Source organism: Somniosus microcephalus, unplaced genomic scaffold, assembly GCF_052327205.1.
Source record: "Somniosus microcephalus isolate GS21.2 unplaced genomic scaffold, FLI_Smic_1.0 scaffold218, whole genome shotgun sequence".
Classification (NCBI taxonomy): domain Eukaryota; kingdom Metazoa; phylum Chordata; class Chondrichthyes; order Squaliformes; family Somniosidae; genus Somniosus; species Somniosus microcephalus.
This window is the reverse complement of record NW_028225405.1, coordinates 336,406-356,558: the sequence shown is the minus strand read 5'-3', so window position 1 is coordinate 356,558 and position 20,153 is coordinate 336,406. Positions and strand designations below refer to the sequence as shown.

General features: G+C 48.6%; 1 protein-coding gene across 1 annotated transcript; it reads left to right on the top strand.

Annotated features, from left to right (window-relative positions):
* The first annotated feature begins 4,032 nt into the window (after positions 1–4,032).
* LOC147082041 (uncharacterized) lies at positions 4,033–12,869 on the top strand. Its single transcript, XM_085980507.1, has 3 exons — positions 4,033–4,044; positions 4,712–5,430; positions 12,560–12,869. Exons 1-2 carry the CDS (start codon positions 4,033–4,035, stop codon positions 5,408–5,410), a joined length of 711 nt encoding a protein of 236 aa, XP_085836633.1. The 3' UTR covers positions 5,411–5,430; positions 12,560–12,869.
* The last annotated feature ends 7,284 nt before the right edge of the window (positions 12,870–20,153 follow it).

The following is a 20,153-nucleotide window of genomic DNA, read 5'->3' as shown; positions in this document are numbered from 1 at the left end:
GGCCGAGGCGTTCCCGCTACCGACTTCTGTCTCTGGCTATGAGGTTTTAGTGTGCTCGTCTTCCAGAAGCATCTACAAGCTTCCTCCTAGATTTTCGATGGATCCCCAATGCCATCGGCTATCTGGGCGCTCAATTCTTCAACCAGCAGCCCTGTCTTTTCCCGAGATCCCCAATTATACTTCTCAATCGAGGCCTTATCTCCCGCTTAATCAAGGTTAGTCTTTGTTTAACTTTTGGCGGGCTTATAGCACAGCGGGGTAGTTATTATATTTAAACTGCTTTTGGGATGGCCTGTGATGGCCATCTCTGGTCTAGAATGACCTGGTAATGTTTTAATGTTTTCTTGATGTCTTTAACGGGCCCTTGATGCGTTCTTTATGAATATGGAACTGTCCCCCTTTGTCTGGGTAAACATTTAGATGGCCTTTATCTACAGGCCGACCTGACTGGATCTGCATCCAATCTTTATGTATGTGTTAAAGTCTGGTTTCGTTTTCTCAGAAACGGCTTCCAGAACTTACTGTGGGTTGAATCCACAAAGGCTGTCTGGGGAACTGCAGGAACCATTTTAAAGTGTCCCAATAAGTCGGTCACGGGGTCTGGCGGCCATTTTATGTGTCCCTTTTCTGGGCTTCTTTTAAAACAGTCTTTTAAAATCAAGGCCTCTTCTGCCAGAGGACCCTTATAGTACAATATTAATTTTGCGAATTCTACACTCCTCCCCACTATTTGGTGGCCTGTAGTAAACACCCAGCAGTGTAATAGCTCCTCTATCTCCTCCCCACTATTTGGTGGCCTGTAGTAAACACCCAGCAGTGTAATCGCTCCTCTATCTCCTCCCCACTATTTGGTGGCCTGTAGTAAACACCCAGCAGTGTAATCGCTCCTCTATCTCCTCCCCACTATTTGGTGGCCTGTAGTAAACACCCAGCAGTGTAATCGCTCCTCTATCTCCTCCCCACTATTTGGTGGCCTGTAGTAAACACCCAGCAGTGTAATCGCTCCTCTATCTCCTCCCCACTATTTGGTGGCCTGTAGTAAACACCCAGCAGTGTAATCTCTCCTCTATCTCCTCCCCACTATTTGGTGGCCTGTAGTAAACACCCAGCAGTGTAATAGCTCCTCTATCTCCTCCCCACTATTTGGTGGCCTGTAGTAAACACCCAGCAGTGTAATCGCTCCTCAATTGTTCCTGAATTCAAACCAATCTTTGCTCCCTCGACTACATCACCCTCTCCAGTGCTGTAATAGTTTAGTTGATCAATACTGCCACCCCTTCTCTTTTTCGTTCTCTATCTTTCCTGAATACCTTGTAGCGAGGAATATTAAGATCCCAATCCTCCCTTTCTTTGAGTCTGGTCTCTGTTATTGCCCCTATATCAGAGTCCCCTGTGGCACCTTGTGCCTGCAGCTCACCAACCTTATTTACCAGGCTATGTACATTTACACACATGCCCTCCAAACACATCTTAGTCTGCCTTGCTTTTGCCCCGTCTGATTCCTCCTATTTCTGAACTTTTCTTTACTCTGGTGCTATTTCTCTCTCTTATATCTGATATCTATGACAGCGAGTTCTGGTCCCCCCCAACAAGTAGAAACATTTTCTCCACGTCTACCCTATCAAACCCTTTCATAATCTAATGACCTCTATCTGGTCACCCCTCAGCCTACTCTTTTCCAGAGAAATGAGCCCCCAGCCTGTTCAGCCTTTCCTGATCGGTATATCCTCCCAGTTCTGGTGTCATCCTTGTGAATCTTTTTTGCACGTACTACTGATGTCAGGCTAACTGGCCCAGTGGTCCTTGTTTTCTTTCGCCCTCCTTTCTTGAACGGCGGGATTCCATTTGCCACCTTCCGATCCCCGGGCACCGTTCTAGAATCTAAGGAATTCTGGAAGATCATAACCAAGACTCGAGGAGTTATTGGTAAACTCCTGGAGTCTGTAATATGGGATAAAGTTAATTACAAACTCACAGAACAAGGAGAATCGCTGTCCCTTTAACCAGCACAAATCCCTGTGTGGAGGAGAGGGGGAGATACAGTCTGTCCCAGGAACTGTCGCACAACAGAATGAGAGATCCTGTCCCTTTGATTCATGAATTTAAAAAGTCTGTATTGCAATCTGAGCCCGTGTGTTGTGAGCCAAAGAGCCTTGTGTCCAATGAGGGGAATAAAGGCCCACAGCCTCCCCTGGCCCCGGGCCCTGAACAAGGGACTGGAGAAACTCGCTGCCCTGCGGATCAGACAATCAGCCAACGCAAGTCCCGCCCCTCAGGCTCCCCAATTGGTTGGAGGACCCGCCGCCAGCTTGCTGCTCCAGCCCTGCCCCGCTCGCTCCCTATTGGTCGGAAGCTCCCATCAATCAGGCCCTGGGCCCAGGTCACGTGTCCCTCACCGACTTTACAAAGAAAGCCCCGCGCAGTCGCCAGGCTGAGCTGCTGGTCGGCGGGAGCGGGGTTGGGAGATGAATAAACTGCGGGTAGGCCACGCCACAGGGTTTATAAAGTTGGAAAACGGCCTCAGGCCCGAATGAGATCCAGCGGCCCGGTCTATGTTCCACCGGACGGCAGCTGTGAGGCTATTTCTCAGCGACAGGCCCGGGTTACACGCCGCCATCTTGGTGGAGGAAAGACAGTGGAGAGGAACCAGTGGACGTAGTGTATTTAGACTTCCAAAAGGTATTTGACAAGGTGCCACGCAAAAGATTATTGCTTAAGATAAAAAATCACGGGATTGGGGGTAATATTCTGGCATGGATAGAGGATTGGCTATCTAACAGAAGGCAGAGAGTTGGGATAAATGGTTCATTCTCAGACTGGCAATCAGTAACTAGTGGTGTTCCGCAGGGGTCAGTGCTGGGTCCCCAACTCTTTACAATCTATATTAACGATTTGGAGGAGGGGACCGAGTATAACATATCAAAGTTTGCAGATGATACTAAGATGGGAGGGAAAGTAGTGAGTGAGGAGGACATAAAAAACCTGCAAGGGGACATAGACAGGCTAAGTAAGTGGGCAGAGATTTGGCAGATGGAATACAATACTGGAAAGTGTGAGGTTATGCACTTTGGCAGGAAAAATCGTAGAGCAAGTTATTATCTTAATGGCAAGAAACTGGAAAGTACTGAAGTACAAAGGGATCTGGGGGTCCTGGTGCACGAAACTCAAAAGGTTAGTATGCAGGTGCAGCAAGTGATTAAGAAGGCCAATGGAATGTTGGCTTTCATTGCTAGGGGGATAGAATATAAAAATAGGGAGGTATTGCTTCAGTTGTACAAGGTATTGGTGAGACTGCACCTGGAATACTGCATACAGTTTTGGTGTCCATACTTAAGAAAAGACATACTTGTTCTCGAGTCAGTACAAAGAAGGTTCACTCGGTTAATCCCGGGGATGAGGGGATGGACATATGAGGAGAGGTTGAGTAGATTGGGACTCTACTCATTGGAGTTCAGAAGAATGAGAGGCGATCTTATTGAAACATATAAGATTGTGAAGGGGTTGGATCGGGTGGATGCGGGGAGGATGTTTCCGATGATGGGTGAAACTAGAACTAGGGGGCATAGTCTTAGAATAAGGGGCTGCTCTTTCAAAACTGAGATGAGGAGGAACTACTTCACTCAGAGGGTGGTAGGTCCATGGAATATGCTGCCCCAAAAAGCTGTAGAAGCTACATCATTACATAAATTTAAAACAGAAATAGACAGTTTCCTAGAAGTAAAGGGAATTAAGGGTTACGGGGAGCGGGCAGGAATTTGGACATGAGTCTAGGTTCGGATCGGTCATGGCCCTGTGGGTAGCGGAGCGGGCCCAGGGGCCATGTAGCCTGATCCTGCTCCTATTTCATGTGTCTAATTCTGTTAGATTCGGGAGATGGTTCTGTGATAGTGGATTGGCGGTTAGGATCAGATCAGCCATGATCTTATTGAATGGTGGAGCAGGCTCGAGGGGCCGATTGGCCTACTCCTGCTCCTATATCTTATGTTCTTATGTTCTTATGTAGACCAGTTCCACCTGCAGCATGGTGCATGCATGGCCATCTTGGTACAGGAACATGATGTGGGCGGGGCTTCTGGGTCCCCGTGACCAGGAGAGACAATCATTCACTCATTGATTTTATTCTCACTCTGCACACAGCGGGTGTAGAACTGAACCCAACCAGAGTAGAGGGAGGAGGAAAACTGGGAGTGGAGGAAAGAAAAGTTGGAGATGGTGCGATGGGTTTGGATTTCAGCACAGGGAGGAGGGAGAGTGTGTGGGACGGGGATTTACAGCTTTGGGGGAACAAGAGAGGAAAGAATGTTCCACAGAAACTAGAATTGTCTGTTTTAAATTTCTATCCTGTATTTACAGTGATGACTTTTGTAAACTCCTTTTACAGGGTGTGAGAAGGGCAGGATTTACAGACGGGAAACTCAAACCAAACATCACATCAAGATCTAACAGAGTCACTCCATTCATCAGGACCTGAATATCACTGACCTTTGAATATGGAAGGACAAATGTTTGTCTCTTCTGTCTGTGGGAAAAGATTTCAAACATCCGTGTGACTGGAAAACACACACCTGAGTGAATGTTCCAGTGCACTGACTGTGGAAAGAGGTTTAACCAGTTACACAGCCTGAAAAAACATCGCACCATTTACAGCGGGGAGAAACCGTACACGTGTTCTGTGTGTGGACGAGGCTTCAACTGATCATCCAACCTGGAGAAACGCAAGGACACCCACACCACGGAGAAATGGTGGAAATGTGGGGACTGTGGGAAGGGATACAATTGCCCATCCCAGCTGGAATCTCATCGACGCAGTCACACCGGGGAGAGGCCGTTCACATGCTCCGTGTGTGGGAAGGGATTTGCAGAGTCATCCAAGCTCCAGATACACCAGCGAGTTCACACTGGGGAGAGGCCGTTCACCTGCTCCGTGTGTGGGAAGGGATTCACTGGTTCATCCACCCTGCTGAGACACCAGCTTGCTCACACTGACGAGAGACCCTTTAAATGTTCTGACTGTGGGAAAAGCTTTAAATGCTCCCGGGAGCTGAATGGACACCAACGATTTCACACTGGGGAGAGACTGTTCACCTGCACTGTGTGTGGGAAGGGATTCACTCGGTCCTCCAACCTGCTGGCACACCAGCTTGTTCACACTGACGAGAGATCCGTGAAATGTTCTGACTGTGGGAAGAGCTTTAAAAGCTTGAAGAGTTTAAGAGACACCAGCGTCTTCACACTGATCATAGAATCTAACAGCACAGAAGGAGGTGATTCGGCCCATCGTGTCTGTGCCGGCTCTTTGAAAGAGCTGTCCAATTTAGTCCCACACCCCAGCTTTATCCCCAGAATTCTGCTAATTAGTCCTCTTCAACTATACGTCCAATTACTGTTTGAAAGTTCCTGTGGAACCTGATTCCAACATCCTTTCAGATGGTGCGTTCCAGATCTTAACAACCCTCTGTGTGAAAACAATTCTCCTCATTTCCCTCCAGTTGTTTTAGCAACTATTTTAAATCTGTGACCTTTGGTTACCGACCCACTTGCCAGAGTGAACAATTTGTTCTTACTTACTCGATCAAAACCCCTCATCATTTTGAACACCTCTATTTGGTCTCCTCTTAACCGTCTCTGCTCTAAGGAGAACAATCTCAGCTTCTCCAGTCTCTCCACATAACTGAAGTCCCTCATCTATGGTACCATCCTGGTCAACCTCCTCTGTCCAAGGCCTTGACATCCTTCCTAAAGTGTGGTGCCCAGAACTGTACACAATATTCCAGCTGAGGCCAAAACCATGCAGCTGTACAAAACCCTGGTTAGACCACACCTGGAGCACTGTGAGCAGTTCTGGGCATCACAGCCTAGGAAGGATATATTTGCCTTGGAGGGAGTGCAGCGTAGGTTTACCAGAATGATACCCGGACGCCAATGGTTAAGTTACGAAGAGAGATTATACAAATTAGAGTTGTAGTCCCTAGAATTTAGAAAGTTAAGGCGTGATCTGATCGAAGTTTTCAGGATATTAAGGGGAACAGATAGGGTCGATAGAGAGAAACTATTTCTGCTGGTTGGGCAGTCTAGGACTAGGGGGCAGAGTCTAAAATTAGAGCCAGACCTTTCAGGAGTGAAATTAGGAAACACTTCTACACACAAAGGATGGTAGAAGTTTGGAACTTCCTTCCGCAAATGGCAATTGATGCTCGATCAATTGTTAATTTTAAATCTGAGATTGATAGGTTTTTGTTACCCAAAGGTATTAAGGGATATGGGCCAAAGGCGGGTGTATGGAGTTAGATCGCAGATCAGCCATGATCTCATTGAATGGCGGAGCAGGCTCGAGGGGCTGAATGGCCTCCTCCTGTCCTATGTTTCTCACTAGTGATTTGTAAAGGTTTAGTGTAACTTCCTTGTTTTTGTTTTCAATGGCACTATTTACAAAGCCAAGTATCCCATACACTTTCTGAACCGCCTCACCAACTTGCCATGGCAATTTCAAAGATTTGTGAAGAGGGACCCCCAGGTCCCTCTGCTCTTGCACCCCCTCAAAATAGTCCCATTTAGATTATACGGCCTCTCCCTGTTGTTTCTCCCAAAGTGCATCACTTCACACTTATCCTCATTTAATTTTATCTGCCTTGTGTCTGCTCATTTCACAGTCTGTCTCTGTCCTTCTGAAGTCTGCTACTACTATGCTCACTATTTACTAAGTTGCCAAGTTTTGTATCGTCCATAAACTTTGAAATTGTACACCTATACCCAAGTCCAGGTCAGTTATATATAACAAGAAAAGCAATGGTCCTAATCCCGACCCCTGGGGGAACCCACTGCATACTTCCCTCCAGTCAGAAAAACATCCCTCAGCACCGCTGACTGTCTCCTATCCCTCAGCCAATTATATACCCAAATTACCATCAGCCCTTTAATACCATGTGCTTCTACTCTCTGAAAAATTCTCTTATGTGGTACTTTATCAAATGCCTTTTGAAAGTCCATATATGTAACATCTACTGCAATACCTTCATCAACCCTCTGTTACTTCATCAAAAAACTCAATCAGGTTAGTCAGACACGATTTACATAGATACATAGAGATAGGAACAGGAGTAGGCCATTCGGCCCTTCGAGCCTGCTCCGCCATTCAATGAGATCATAGCTGATCTTACCAGTTCAGTACCCCGTCCCCGCCTTTTCTCCGTAACCCTTAATCCCCTTAGCCTTCAGAAATATATCCAATTCTCTCTTGAAAATATTTATTGAATTAGCCTTCACAGCCCTCTGTGGCAGGGAATTCCACAGGCTCACCACTCTTTGAGTGAAGAAATTCTTCCTCATCTCTGTTTTAAATGATTTGCCCGCTATTTTTAGACTGTGGCCCCTGGTTCTGTGCTCCCCTGCCATTGGAAACATTCTCTCTGAATTCAGCCTGTCCAGGCCTGCCATAATTTTATATGTTTCGATGAGATCCCCTCTCAATCTTCTAAACTCCAGTGAGTACAAGCCCAAACTATTTAATCTCTCTTCGTAGGTCATTCCCGCCATTCCAGGTATCAGCCTGGTGAATTGCCGTTGCACTCTTTCCATGGCAAGAACATCCTTCCGCAGATGGGGCGACCAAAACTGTACACAATACTCCAGATGCAGTCTCACCAGCACCTTGTACAGCTGTAGTAAGGTATCCCTATTCCTATACTCGAACCCCCTTGATATGAAGGCCAACATACCATTTGCCTTCTTAATCGCCTGTTGCACCTGCATGCTCTCCTTCAGTGACTGGTGCACAAGAACACCCAGGTCCCTCTGCACTTCTCCATCTCCCAATCTATTGCCATTTAGATAATAATCTACCCTCCTGTTTTTACCCCCAAAGTGGATAACCTCGCATTTATCCACATTATAGTGCATCTGCCACGTATCCGCCCATTCCCCCAACCTGTCCAAATCGCACTGTAGCCTCCTGACATCCTCATCAGAGCCCACCCCTCCTCCTAGTTTAGTGTCATCAGCGAATTTGGAAATATTGCATCCAATTCCCTGATCCAGATCATTTATATATATTGTGAACAGCTGGGGTCCCAGGACAGATCCTTGCGGCACCCCGCTGGTCACTGCCTGCCACTCCGAAAACGAGCCGTTTATTCCAACTCTCTGTTTTCTATCCGCCAGCCAGTTCTCTATCCACGTTAATACTTTGCCCCCAATTTACCTTTAACAAATCCATACTGGCTGTCCTTTATTAACCCATGCTTCTCCAAGTGAGAATTAATTTTGTCCTTGACAATGATCTCTAGTCGTTCACCCACCACTGACATTAAACTTTTTTTTTATTATTCATTGATGGGATGTGGGCGTCGCTGGCTAGGCCTGCATTTAGTGCCCATCCCTAATTGCCCTTGAGAAGATGGTGGTGAGCCGCCTTCTTGAACCGCTGCAGTCCATATGGTGTAGGTACACCCACAATGCTGTTAGGAAGGGAGTTCCAGGATTTTGGCCCAGCGACAGTGAAGGAACGGCGATACAGGTCCAAGTCAGGATGGTGTGTGGCTTGGAGGGGAACTTGTAGGTGGTGATGTTCCCATGCGTCTGCTGCCCTTGTCCTTCTAAGTGGTAGAGGTCGCGAGTTTGGAAGGTGCTGTTGAAGGAGCTTTGGCGAGTTGCTCCAGTGCATCTTGTAGATGGTACACACTGCAGCCACAGTGCGCCGGTGGTGGAGGGAGTGAATGTTGAAGGTGGTGGATGGAGTGCCAATCAAGCGGGCTGCTTTATCCTGAATGGTGTTGGGTTTCTTGAGTGTTGTTGGAGCTGCACTCATCCAGGCAAGTGGAGAGTATTCCATCACACTCCTGACTTGTGCCTCGTAGATGGTGGAAAGGCTTTGGGGAGTCAGGAGGTGAGACACTCGCCGCAGAATTCCCAGCCTCTGGCCTGCTCTTGTAGCCACAGTATTTATATGGCTGGTCCAGTTCAGTTTCTGACCAATGGTAATCCCCAGGATGTTGATAGTGGGGGATTCAGCGATGGTAATGCCATTGAATGTCAAGGGGAGATGGTTAGAGTCTCGCTTGTTGGAGATGGTCATTGCCTGGCACTTGTGTGGTGCGAATGTTACTTGCCACTTGTCAGCCCAAGTCTGAATGTTGTCCAGGTCTTGCTGCATATGGACATAGACTGCGTCAGTATCCGACGAGTCTCGAATGGTGCTGAACAGTGTGCAATCATCAGCGAACATCCCCACTTCTGACCTTATGATGGAGGGAAGGTCATTGATGAAACAGCTGAAGATGGTTGGGCCTAGGACACTGCCCTGAGGAACTCCTGCAGTGATGTCATGTGATTGAGATGAATGACCTCCAACAACCACAGCCAACTTCCTTTGTGCTAGGTATGATTCCAACCAATGGAGAGTTTTTCCCTTGATTCCCATTGACTTCAGTTTTGCTAGGGCTCCTTGATGCCACACTCGATCAAATGCTGCCTTGATGTCAAGGGCAGTCACTCTCACCTCACCTCTTGAGTTCAGCTCTTTTGTCCATGTTTGGACCAAGGCTGTAATGAGGTCAGGAGCTGAGTGGCCCTGGCGGAACCCAAACTGGGCGTCAGTTAGCAGGTTATTGCTGAGTAAGTGCCGCTTGATGGCACTGTCGACGACACCTTCCATCACTTTGCTGATGATTGAGAATAGACTGATGGGACGGCAATTGGCCGGGTCGGATTTGTCCTGCTTTTTGTAGACAGGACATACTTGGGCAATTTTCCACATTGCTGGGTAGATGCCAGTGTTGTAGCTGTACTGGAACAGCTTGGCTAGCGGCGCAGCTCGTTCTGGAGCACAAGTCTTCAGTACTATTGCCAGAATGTTGTCAGGGCCCATAGCCTTTGCAGTATCCAGTGTCTTCAGCTGTTTCTTGACATCACGTGGAGTGAATTGAATGGGCTGAAGACTGGCATCTGTGATGCTGGGGACCTCAGGAGGAGGCCGAGATGGATCATCCACTCGGCACTTCTGGCTGAAGATAGTTGCAAATGCTTCAGCCTTGTCTTTTGCACTCACGTGCTGGGCTCCACCATCATTGAGGATGGGGATATTTTTGGAGCCTCCTCCTCCTGTTAACTGTTTAATTGTCCACCACCACTCACGACTGGATGTGGCAGGACTGCAGAGCTTTGGTTTGATCCGATGGTTGTGAGATCGCTTAGCTCTGTCTATCGCATGTTGCTTCCATTGTTTGGCATGCAAGTAGTCCTGTGTTGTAGCCTCACCAGATTGACACCTCATTTTTCGGTATGCCTGGTGCTGTTCCCGGCATGCTCTCCTGCACTCTTCGTTAAACCAGGGTTGATCACCCGGCTTGATGGTAATGGTAGAGTGAGGGATATGCCGGACCATGAGGTTACAGATTGTGGTTGAATACAATTCTGCTGCTGCTGATGGCCCACAGCGCCTCATGGATGTCCAGTTTGAGTTGCCAGATCTGTTCGAAATCTGTCCCATTTAGCACAGTGGTAGTATGCTGCTGCGGAGTGTCTGATTAAAGTTAACGGGTCCTTGACGGCGCCCCTTTGCTTCGGGAGGTGGTGCGTCAGGGATGCCCCATGTCCGGTCAGTTATACGTCGTCTGCGTGGAGCCTTTCCTGTGCCTCTTGTGGAAGAGGTTGACGGGACTGGCTCTTCAAGGGCCGGGTGTGGAGTTCGTCCTCTCGGCTTACGCCGATGACGTGTTCCTCATGGTCACGGACCCCGTCGACTTGCGGAGGGGGTGCGACAATGCCAGCAGATTTACTCGGACGCATCCTCCTCCAGGATCAACTGGGAGAAATGCTCCGGGCTCCAGGTGGGTCAGTGGTGGGTGGACTCACTGCCGGAAGAGTTCAGGCCCTTTGCCTGGAGCACCATGCACCTCCTCTACTTGGGAGTCTACCTTAGCCCTGCCATGGACACCTGGCTGGCAATCTGGCAATAGCTATAGGCCAAAGTCACCGCTCGCCTAGGACGCTAGACAGGACTGCTCCGAGTGTTGGCCTACAGGGGTCGAGCGCTGGTCATAAACCAGCTGGTGGCCGCCATGTTGTGGTACCGGTTGGTCACTTTGATCCCGCCCCCTGCGTTTGTCGCCAAGATGCAGAAGAAGCTCATCGACTTCTTCTGGGACAAAGGGAAGCACTGGGTCTCTGCCGCGGTTCTGAATCTCCCGCTTAGGGAGGGCGGTCAGGCGCTGGTGTGCCTTCGCACCCAGGCTGCGACTTTCCGTCTTCGGACCCTGCAGAGATACCTGTACGTCGAGAATCCTACCAGATGGTGTGCGCTGGCGACGTATTACTTCTGCCAGCTGCATGGCCTCAACTACGACACGCAGCTCCTGTTTGTGGAATTGGGCCATATGCGTGCCTACCTGCAGGAGCTGCCTGTCTTCTACCAGGAAATGCTGTGGGTCTGGAACAGCGTTGCCTCCAGGTGGAGTTCTCCCCCGTCAGGAGTGGTGGTCGTCCTTCGGAAGCCGCTGCTCAGGAATCTGCACCTCCAGGACCGCCGGATCGGGCGGCTGGCGGAGGGCGGGGCTGTGCCTGGCAAGGTGACTAGAGTCGGGGACCTGCTCGATGGTGGAGGAGCGGGCTGGATGGCGCCAGAGGAGCTGGTGCAGCGCCGGTCTTAGGCCAATGTCCGGCTCACGGCCAAAGCCATCGAGACGCTGAAAGCAGCACTGGGCCCCGACTCCACTATGTGTATCGAGGAGGTTCAAGCACGTGGGGCAATCCCGCCCAAACTGACCCCCTTTCGGATGGAATTCCTTATCGGCGCGCGGCCCTTAAACCCCTCTCGGAACCGACGCCTCACAACTTGAGCCGTCTCGGGGAAATGCCCTCCATGCCTTTTAGTTCTGCACGAAGGGGTTTCCTGTACAGGCTGCTCCTGCACACTCTCCACTTTGTCATCTTCGTCTGCCATCCGTACACACCTTGGCGTGCTATCTTGCCATCTGGCAGAGGTGGAGGTCCCCAATGGAGGGCTCTCTATGCAGGAGTCTTCCCTTTATCTATTGGGGACTTGGCCTGGAGGGTGTTGCACGGAGCAGTCCCGTGCAATAAGATTTTAAGTTGGTTCATGGACTCCCAGGCCGCCTGCCTTTTCTGCGGCCTGGAGGAGTCAGTGTTCCACGTTTATACCAAATGTGAGAGGCTGCAGCCCCTCTTTCGCTATTTGAAGGGGCTGCTCCTCGATCTTTGGCTGCACTTCAGTCCCACACTCCTGATCTTTGGTCACCCGGTGCGGAGGGGAGCGGGCAGGGCGGAGGACCTCCTCATAGGACTGGGCCTGGTGAAAGTGGCCATAAACAGGTCCAGGCAGCGGGCGGTCGAGGGGGTCCTTCGGCCTGATTGCCTGCCTCTCTTCCGCGGCCATGTTCACGCCCGGGTGGCCCTGGAGATGGAGCACGCGGTGTCCGCCGGCACACTTGAGACCTTCCGAGACCGGTGGGCGCCGCGGGGACTGGAGTGCATTGTCACCCTGGCCGGGGTGAATTTAATTTAATAAGTTTTAAAAATTAATTTAAGTTTTTAAGTTTCTTTACAGTCCACTTGTTCGGCCGGGAGAGCGAGAGACTCCGCTCGGCGATGCAGAGAGCCCTGCAGATGGAGAAGAATGTCAACCAGAGTCTGCTGGATCTGCACAAACTCTCCACTGGGAGCGCCGACCCTCATCTGTGTGAATTCCGGGAGACCCATTATCCGGATGAACAAGTGAAGACGACCAAGAAGCTTGTAGAGACTGGGACCCCTGCCTTGTAAGCATGAGGGCTTGTGACTTTGTACAAAGAGCTGAGACCTGAGCTCTGAAAATGTCATTCACTGTAAATAAAATGTTCAATCTTACATTTAAAAAAGTTTTTTAAAAGATTATTTAAAGACAAATTTCCTCCAGTTTCACAGACAGCCTTTGTCACTGCAATAATTTATTAAATGTTTAATCATTAAATCAAAAGCATCAAAAAGGAAGAGAGTAGCAAAAGTAAAGGAAGACTTGCATTTCTATAGCGCCATTCATGACCACTGGACGTCTCAAAGCGCTTTACCTTTTGAAGTGTAGTCACTGTTGTAATGTGGGAAGTGCAGCAGCCAATTTTCACTCAGCAAGCTCCCACAAACAGCAATGTGATAATGACCAGATAGTCGGTTTTGTTATGTTGGTTGAGGGATAAATATTGGCCAGGACAGCGAGGATAACTCCCCTGCTCTTCTTCAAAATACTGCCATGGGATCTTTTACATCCACCCGAGAGAGCAGACGGGGCCTCGGTTTAACGTCGCATCTGAAAGACGGCCCCTCCGATAGTGCAGCACTCCCTCAGCACTGCACTGGAGTGTCAGCCTAGCTTTATGTGCTCGAGTCTCTGGAGTGGGACTTGAACCCACCACCCTTTGACCCAGAGGCGAGTGAGCTGCCCACTGAGCCACAGCTGACAACGTTGGTCCCTTAGAGGTAGAGACAGGAGAAATTATTATGGGGAATAAGGAAATGGCAGAAACGTTAAAACAAATATTTTGTATCTCTTCACAGTAGAAGACACAAAAGCAAACCAAAGATGGTGGGGAACCGAGGGTTTAATGAGGGTGAGGAACTTAATGTAAAGTACTAGAGAAACTAATGGGACTAAAAGCCGACAAATCCCCTGGGCCTGACGGCCTACATCCTAGGGTTCTAAAAGAGGTGGCTGAAGAGATAGTGGATACATTGGTTTTGATCTTCCAAGATTCCCGAGATTCTAGAATGGTCCCAGCGGATTGGAAGGTCGCAAATGTAACACCGCTATTCAAGGAAGGAGGGAGAGAAAAAACAGGGAACGACGGGCCAGTTAGCCTGAAATCAGTCGTTGGGAAAATGCTGGAATCCATTGTTACGGAAGTTGTATCAGGGCACTTAGAAAATCCTAACATGATTAGGCAGAGTAAACATGGTTTTATGGAAGGGAAATCGTGTTTGACACATTTATTAGAGTTATCTGAGGATGTAACTAGCAGGGTAGATAAAGGGGAACCAGTGGATGTAGTATATTTGGATTTCCAAAGGGCATTCGACAAGGTGCCACATAAAAGATTATTACACAAGATTAGGGCTCACGGGGTTGGGGGTAATATAGTAGCATGGATAGAGGATTGGTTAACAGGCAGAAAACAGAGAGTAGGGATAAATGGATCTTTTTCAGGTTGGCAGGCTGTAACTAGTGGGGTGCCACAAGGATCAGTGTTGGGGCCTCAGCTATTTACAATCTATATTAATGACCTAGATGAAGGGACCGAGTGTCATGTATCCAAGTTTGCTGATGATACAAAGCTAGGTGGGACAGTAAGCTGTGAGGAGAACACAGAGAGTCTGTAAAGGGATATAGATAGACTAAGTGAGTGGGCAGTAAGGTGGCAGATGGAGTATAATGTAGGGAAATGTGAGGTTATTCACTTTGGTAGGAAGAATAGAAAAACAGAATCTTTTTTAAATGGTGAGAAACTTTCAAATGTTGGTGTTCAGAGAGATTTGGGTGTCCTCGTGCAAGAAACACAGAAAGCTAGCATGCAGGTACAGCAAGCAATAAGGAAGGCAAGTGGTATGTTGGCCTTTATTGCAAGGGGGTTGGAGTATAAGAGTAAGGAAGTCTTCCTCCAATTGTACAGGGCCTTGGTGAGACCACACCTGGAGTACTGGGCACAGTTTTGGTCTCCTTATCTAAGGAAGGATATACTTGCCTTGGAGGCGGTGCAACAAAGGTTCACTAGATTGATTCCTGGGATGAGAGGGCTGTCCTATGATGAGAGATTGTGTAGAATGGGCCGATACTCTCTGGAGTTTAGAAGAATGAGAGGTGATCTCATTGAAACATACAAGATTCTGAAGGGGATTGACAGGGTAGATGCTGAGAGGTTGTTTCCCCTGGCTGGAGTGTCTAGAACTAGGGGTCACAGTCTCAGGATAAGGGGTTGGCCATTTAAGACCGAGATGAGGAGGAATTTCTTCACTCAGAGGGTTGTGAATCTTTGGAATTCTCTGCCCCAGAGGGCTGTGAATGCTGAGTCTTTGAGTATATTCAAGGCTGAGATCGATAGATTGTTGGACTCTAGAGGAATCAAGGGATATGGAGATCGGGCGGGAATGTGGAGTTGAGGTTGATCAGCCATGATCTTATTGAATGGCGGAGCAGGCTCGAGGGGCCGTATGGCCCACTCCTGCTCCTATTTCTTATGTTCTTATGGACTTTCAAAAGGCATTTGATAAAGTACCACACAAGAGACCTACTCGGAAAAGAGAAGCACATGGTATTAAAGGGCTGATGGTAATTTGGGTATATAATTGGCCGAGGGATAGGAGACAGTGAGCAGCGCTGAGGGATGTTTTTCTGACTGGAGGGAAGTATGCAGTGGGTCCCCCAGGGGTCGGGATTAGGACCATTGCTTTTCTTGTTATATATAACTGACCTGGACTTGGGTATAGGTGTACAAGTTTGAAATTTACAGATGATACAAAACTTGGCAACTTAGTAAATAGTGAGCATAGTAGTAGCAGACTTCAGAAGGACAGAGACAGACTGTGAAATGAGCAGACACAAGGCAGATGAAATTAAATGAGGATAAGTGTGAAGTGATGCACTTTGGGAGAAACAACAGGGAGAGGCCGTATAATCTAAATGGGACTATTTTGAGGGGGTGCAAGAGCAGAGGGACCTGGGGGTCCATAATCACAAATCTTTGAAAGTGCCGCGGCAAGTTGGTGAGGCGGTTCAGAAAGTGTGTGGGATACTTGGCTTTGTAAATAGGGCCATTGAAAACAAAAACAAGGAAGTTACACTAAACCTTTACAAATCACTAGTGAGAAATATAGGACAGGAGGAGGCCATTCAGCCCCTCGAGCCTGTTCCGCCATTCAATGAGATCATGGCTGATCTGCGATCTAACTCCATACACCCGCCTTTGGCCCATATCCCTTAATACCTTTGAGTAACAAAAACCTATCAATCTCAGATTTGAAATTAACAATTGATCGAGCATCAATTGCTGTTTGTGGAAGGGAGTTCCAAAGTTCTACCACCCTTTGTGTGTAGAAGTGTTTCCTAATTTCACTCCTGAAAGGTCTGGCTCTAATTTTTAGACTGTGCCCCTAATCCTAGAATCCCCAACCAGCAGAAATAGTTTCTCTCTATCTACCCTATCTGTTCCCCTTAATATCCTGAAAACTTCGATCAGATCACCCCTTAACTTTCTAAATTCTAGGGACTACAACACTAATTTGTGTAATCTCTCCTCGTAACTTAACCCTTGGAGTCCGGGTATCATTCTGGTAAACCTACGCTGCACTCCCTCCAAGGCCAATATATCCTTCCTAAGGTGTGGTGCCCAGAACTGCTCACAGTGCTCCAGGTGTGGTCTAACCAGGGTTTTGTGCAGCTGCAGGGTTTTGGCCTCAGCTGGAGTCTTGTGTACAGTTCTGGGCACCACACTTTAGGAAGGATGTCAAGGCCTTGGAGAGGGTACAGAGGAGGTTGACCAGGATTGTACCAGGGATGAGGGACTTCAGTTATGTGGAGAGATTGGAGAAGCTGGGATTGTTCCTCTTAGAGCAGAGAAGGTTAAGAGGAGGCCAAATAGAGGTGTTCAAAATAATGAGGGGCTTTTGATCGAGCAAGTAGGGAGAAACTGTTCACTCTGGCAAGTGGGTCGGTAACCAAAGGTCACAGCTTTAAAATAGTTGCTAAAAGAACTAGAGGGAAATGAGGAGAATTGTTTTCACACAGAGGGTTGTTAAGATCTGGAACGCACCATCTGAAAGGATGCTGGAATCAGGTTCTACAGGAACTTTCAAACGGTAATTGGACGTATAGTTGAAGAGGACTAGTTTGCAGAGTTCTGGGGATAAAGCTGGGGTTTGGGACTAAATTGGACAGCTCTTTCAAAGAGCCGGCACAGACAGGATGGGCCGAATCACCTCCTTCTGTGCTGTTAGATTCGATGATCAGTGTGAACACGTTGGTGTCTCTTAAGGCTCGTAGAGCTTTTAAAGCTCTTCCCACAGTCAGAACATTTAAAGGGTCTCGCGTCAGTGTGAACTCGCTGGTGTTCCTTCAGATCCCCGGAGCTTTTAAAGCTCTTCCCACAGTCAGAACACTGAAACGGTCTCTCGTCAGTGTGAACTCGCTGGTGTTCCTTCAGATCCCCGGAGCTTTTAAAGCTCTTCCCACAGTCAGAACACTGAAACGGTCTCTCGTCAGTGTGAACTCGCTGGTGTTCCTTCAGATCCCCGGAGCTTTTAAAGCTCTTCCCACAGTCAGAACATTTAAAGGGTCTCTTGTCAGTGTGAACACGCTGGTGTTTCTTCAGCTCCCGGGAGCATTTAAAGCTCTTCCCACAGTCAGAACATTTAAAGGGTCTCTCGTCAGTGTGAACAAGCTGGTGTGACAGGAGGGTGGATGACAGAGTGAATCCCTTCCCACACATGGAGCAGGTGAATGGCCTCTCTCCAGTGTGGAGGAGCCGGTGTCGCTTGAGCTCCGCGGAGCTTTTAAAACTCTTCCCACAGTCAGAACATTTAAAGGGTCTCTCGTCAGTGTGAACAAGCTGGTGTGTCTGCATGGTGGATGAATGAGTGAATCCCTTCCCACACATGGAGCAGGTGAATGGTCTCTCCCCAGTGTGAACTCGCTGGTGTGACAGGAGGTTGGATGAATGAGTGAATCCCTTCCCACACATGGAGCAGGTGAACGGGCTCTCCCCAGTGTGAACTCGCTGGTGTGACAGGAGGTTGAATGACTGAGTGAATCCCTTCCCACATTCGGAGCAGGTGAATGGTCTCTCATCAGTGTGAACAAGCTGGTGTCCCTTCAGACTCCCGGAGCTTTTAAAACTCTTCCCACAGTCAGAACATTTAAACGGCCTCTCATCAGTGTGAACAAGCTGGTGTAGCTTGAGCTCCCGGGGGATTTTAAAGCTCTTCCCACAGTTAGGACACTGAAATGGTCTCTCATCAGTGTGGACAAGTTGGTGTTGCTTCAGTTCCCTGGCGCTTTTAAAGCTCTTCCCACAGTCAGAGCATTGAAATGGTCTCTCATCAGTGTGAACAAGCTGGTGTCGCTTCAGATCCCCAGTGCTTTTAAAGCTTTTCCCACAGTCAGAACACTGAAATGGTCTCTCATCAGTGTGAACAAGCTGGTGTTCCTTCAGTTCCCCGGGGCTTTTAAAGCTCTTCCCACAGTCAGAACACTGAAATGGTCTCTCATCAGTGTGAATAAGCTGGTGTTCCTTCAGTTCCCTGGGGCTTTTAAAGCTCTTCCCACAGTCAGAACATTGAAATGGTCTCTCATCAGTGTGAACAAGCTGGTGTCGCTTCAGATCCCCAGTGCTTTTAAAGCTCTTCCCACAGTCAGAACACTGAAATGGTCTCTCATCAGTGTGAACAAGCTGGTGTTCCTTCAGTTCCCCAGGGCTTTTAAAGCTCTTCCCACAGTCAGAGCATTGAAATGGTCTCTCATCAGTGTGAACAAGCTGGTGTCGCTTCAGAACCCCAGTGCTTTTAAAGCTCTTCCCACAGTCAGAACACTGAAATGGTCTCTCATCAGTGTGAACAAGCTGGTGTTTCTTCAGATGCCCGGGGCTTTTAAAGCTCTTCCCACAGTCAGAACACTGAAATGGTCTCTCATCAGTGTGAACTCGCTGGTGTGTTTGCAGGTGGGATGAACAAACAAATCCCTTTCCACACACGGAGCAGGTGAACGGACTGTCCCTGGTGTGACTGCGCCGTTGAACTTCCAACGTAGACGGGGAACTGAATCCCTTCCCACCGTCCCCACCTTCACCCGGTTTCTCCCCGGTGTGACGGTGTATGTGTCTCGCCAGGTCAGGCGATCGGCTGAATCCTCGTCCACACACCGAACACTTGTGCGGTTTGTCATCGCTGCGATCGCTGCTTTCTCCTTCCATGTGCAAAGGCCGATGATATTCAGGTCCTGATGAATCGAGCGACTCTGTCAGATCTTGACGTGATGTTTGGTCTGAGCTTCCCGCCTGTAACTGCTCCACTTCTATAACCCTGTAAATTGAGATCAGAAAAGGATCAGAGGCAAACTGTTGTTTAATTTTCCCCTTTCTGACCCTAGGGGCAGTGAAGCTGATTTTCAGGCCCCAGCTGCTGCACAGGTTGTTTGAAAGGATCAGCAGTAATGGCGGCTGTAATACCCACAAGCCCCAATGCTCCAGAAAGCACTCTGTTGACTCTGAGTCCTGCACATGTGCTCATGGCCCCCGCGCTCTCCCTCCTGCTCCATAATCGCCCGTCCCAATCGGTCCACAACGCGCATGCTCAGCACACAAAACCCCGCGGTTGGAACATCGGGCGCGCATGCGGAGCCGCAACATCTGGTACGCGTGAGCGGCTCAGGTGGGGACGAGTCGGTGTTTCGCCTCAGCCGCCAGGGAGGTGCGCATGCGCAGGACGACCCAACATTCCTCCTGTCAGCAATCACTCCCTCGTTTCTTCAATAAAAACAGAAAATGCTGGAAATACTCAGCAGGTCAGGCAGCATCTGTGGAGAGAGAAACAGAGTTAACGTTTCAGGTTGATGACCGTTCGTCAGAACTGCTTGTTCTTTAGTGTCAGCCAGTGACTCAGTGGGTAGCACTCTCGCCTCTGAGGCACAAGGTTGTGGGTTCAAGTCCCACTCCAGAAACTTGAACATTGAATGGCGGAGCAGGCTCGAGGGGCCAAATGGCCTACTCCTGCTCCTATCTTCTATGTTTCTATGTAAGTTTAGGGACCCTCCATGTTGACTTTGTCCGATCCTGTCACTTTTTTCCAAGTGCTCTGCTATTACATCCTTTATAATGGACTCTAGCATTTTCCCCACTACCGATGTCAGGCTTACCGGTCTGTAATTCCCCATTTTCTCTCTACCACCTTTTTTGAATAGTGGGCTAACATTAGCTACCTGCCAATCCATGGGTACTGTTCCAGAGTCTATCAAATTTTGGAAGAGGACCAGCAATGCATCTACTATTTCTAGGGCCACTTCCTTAAGTACCCTAGGATGTAGATTATCAGGCGCTGGGGATTTATCAGCCTTCAATCCCATCAATTTCCCTAACACCATTTCCCTACAAATACTGATTTCATTCAGTTCCTCCCTTTCATTAGAC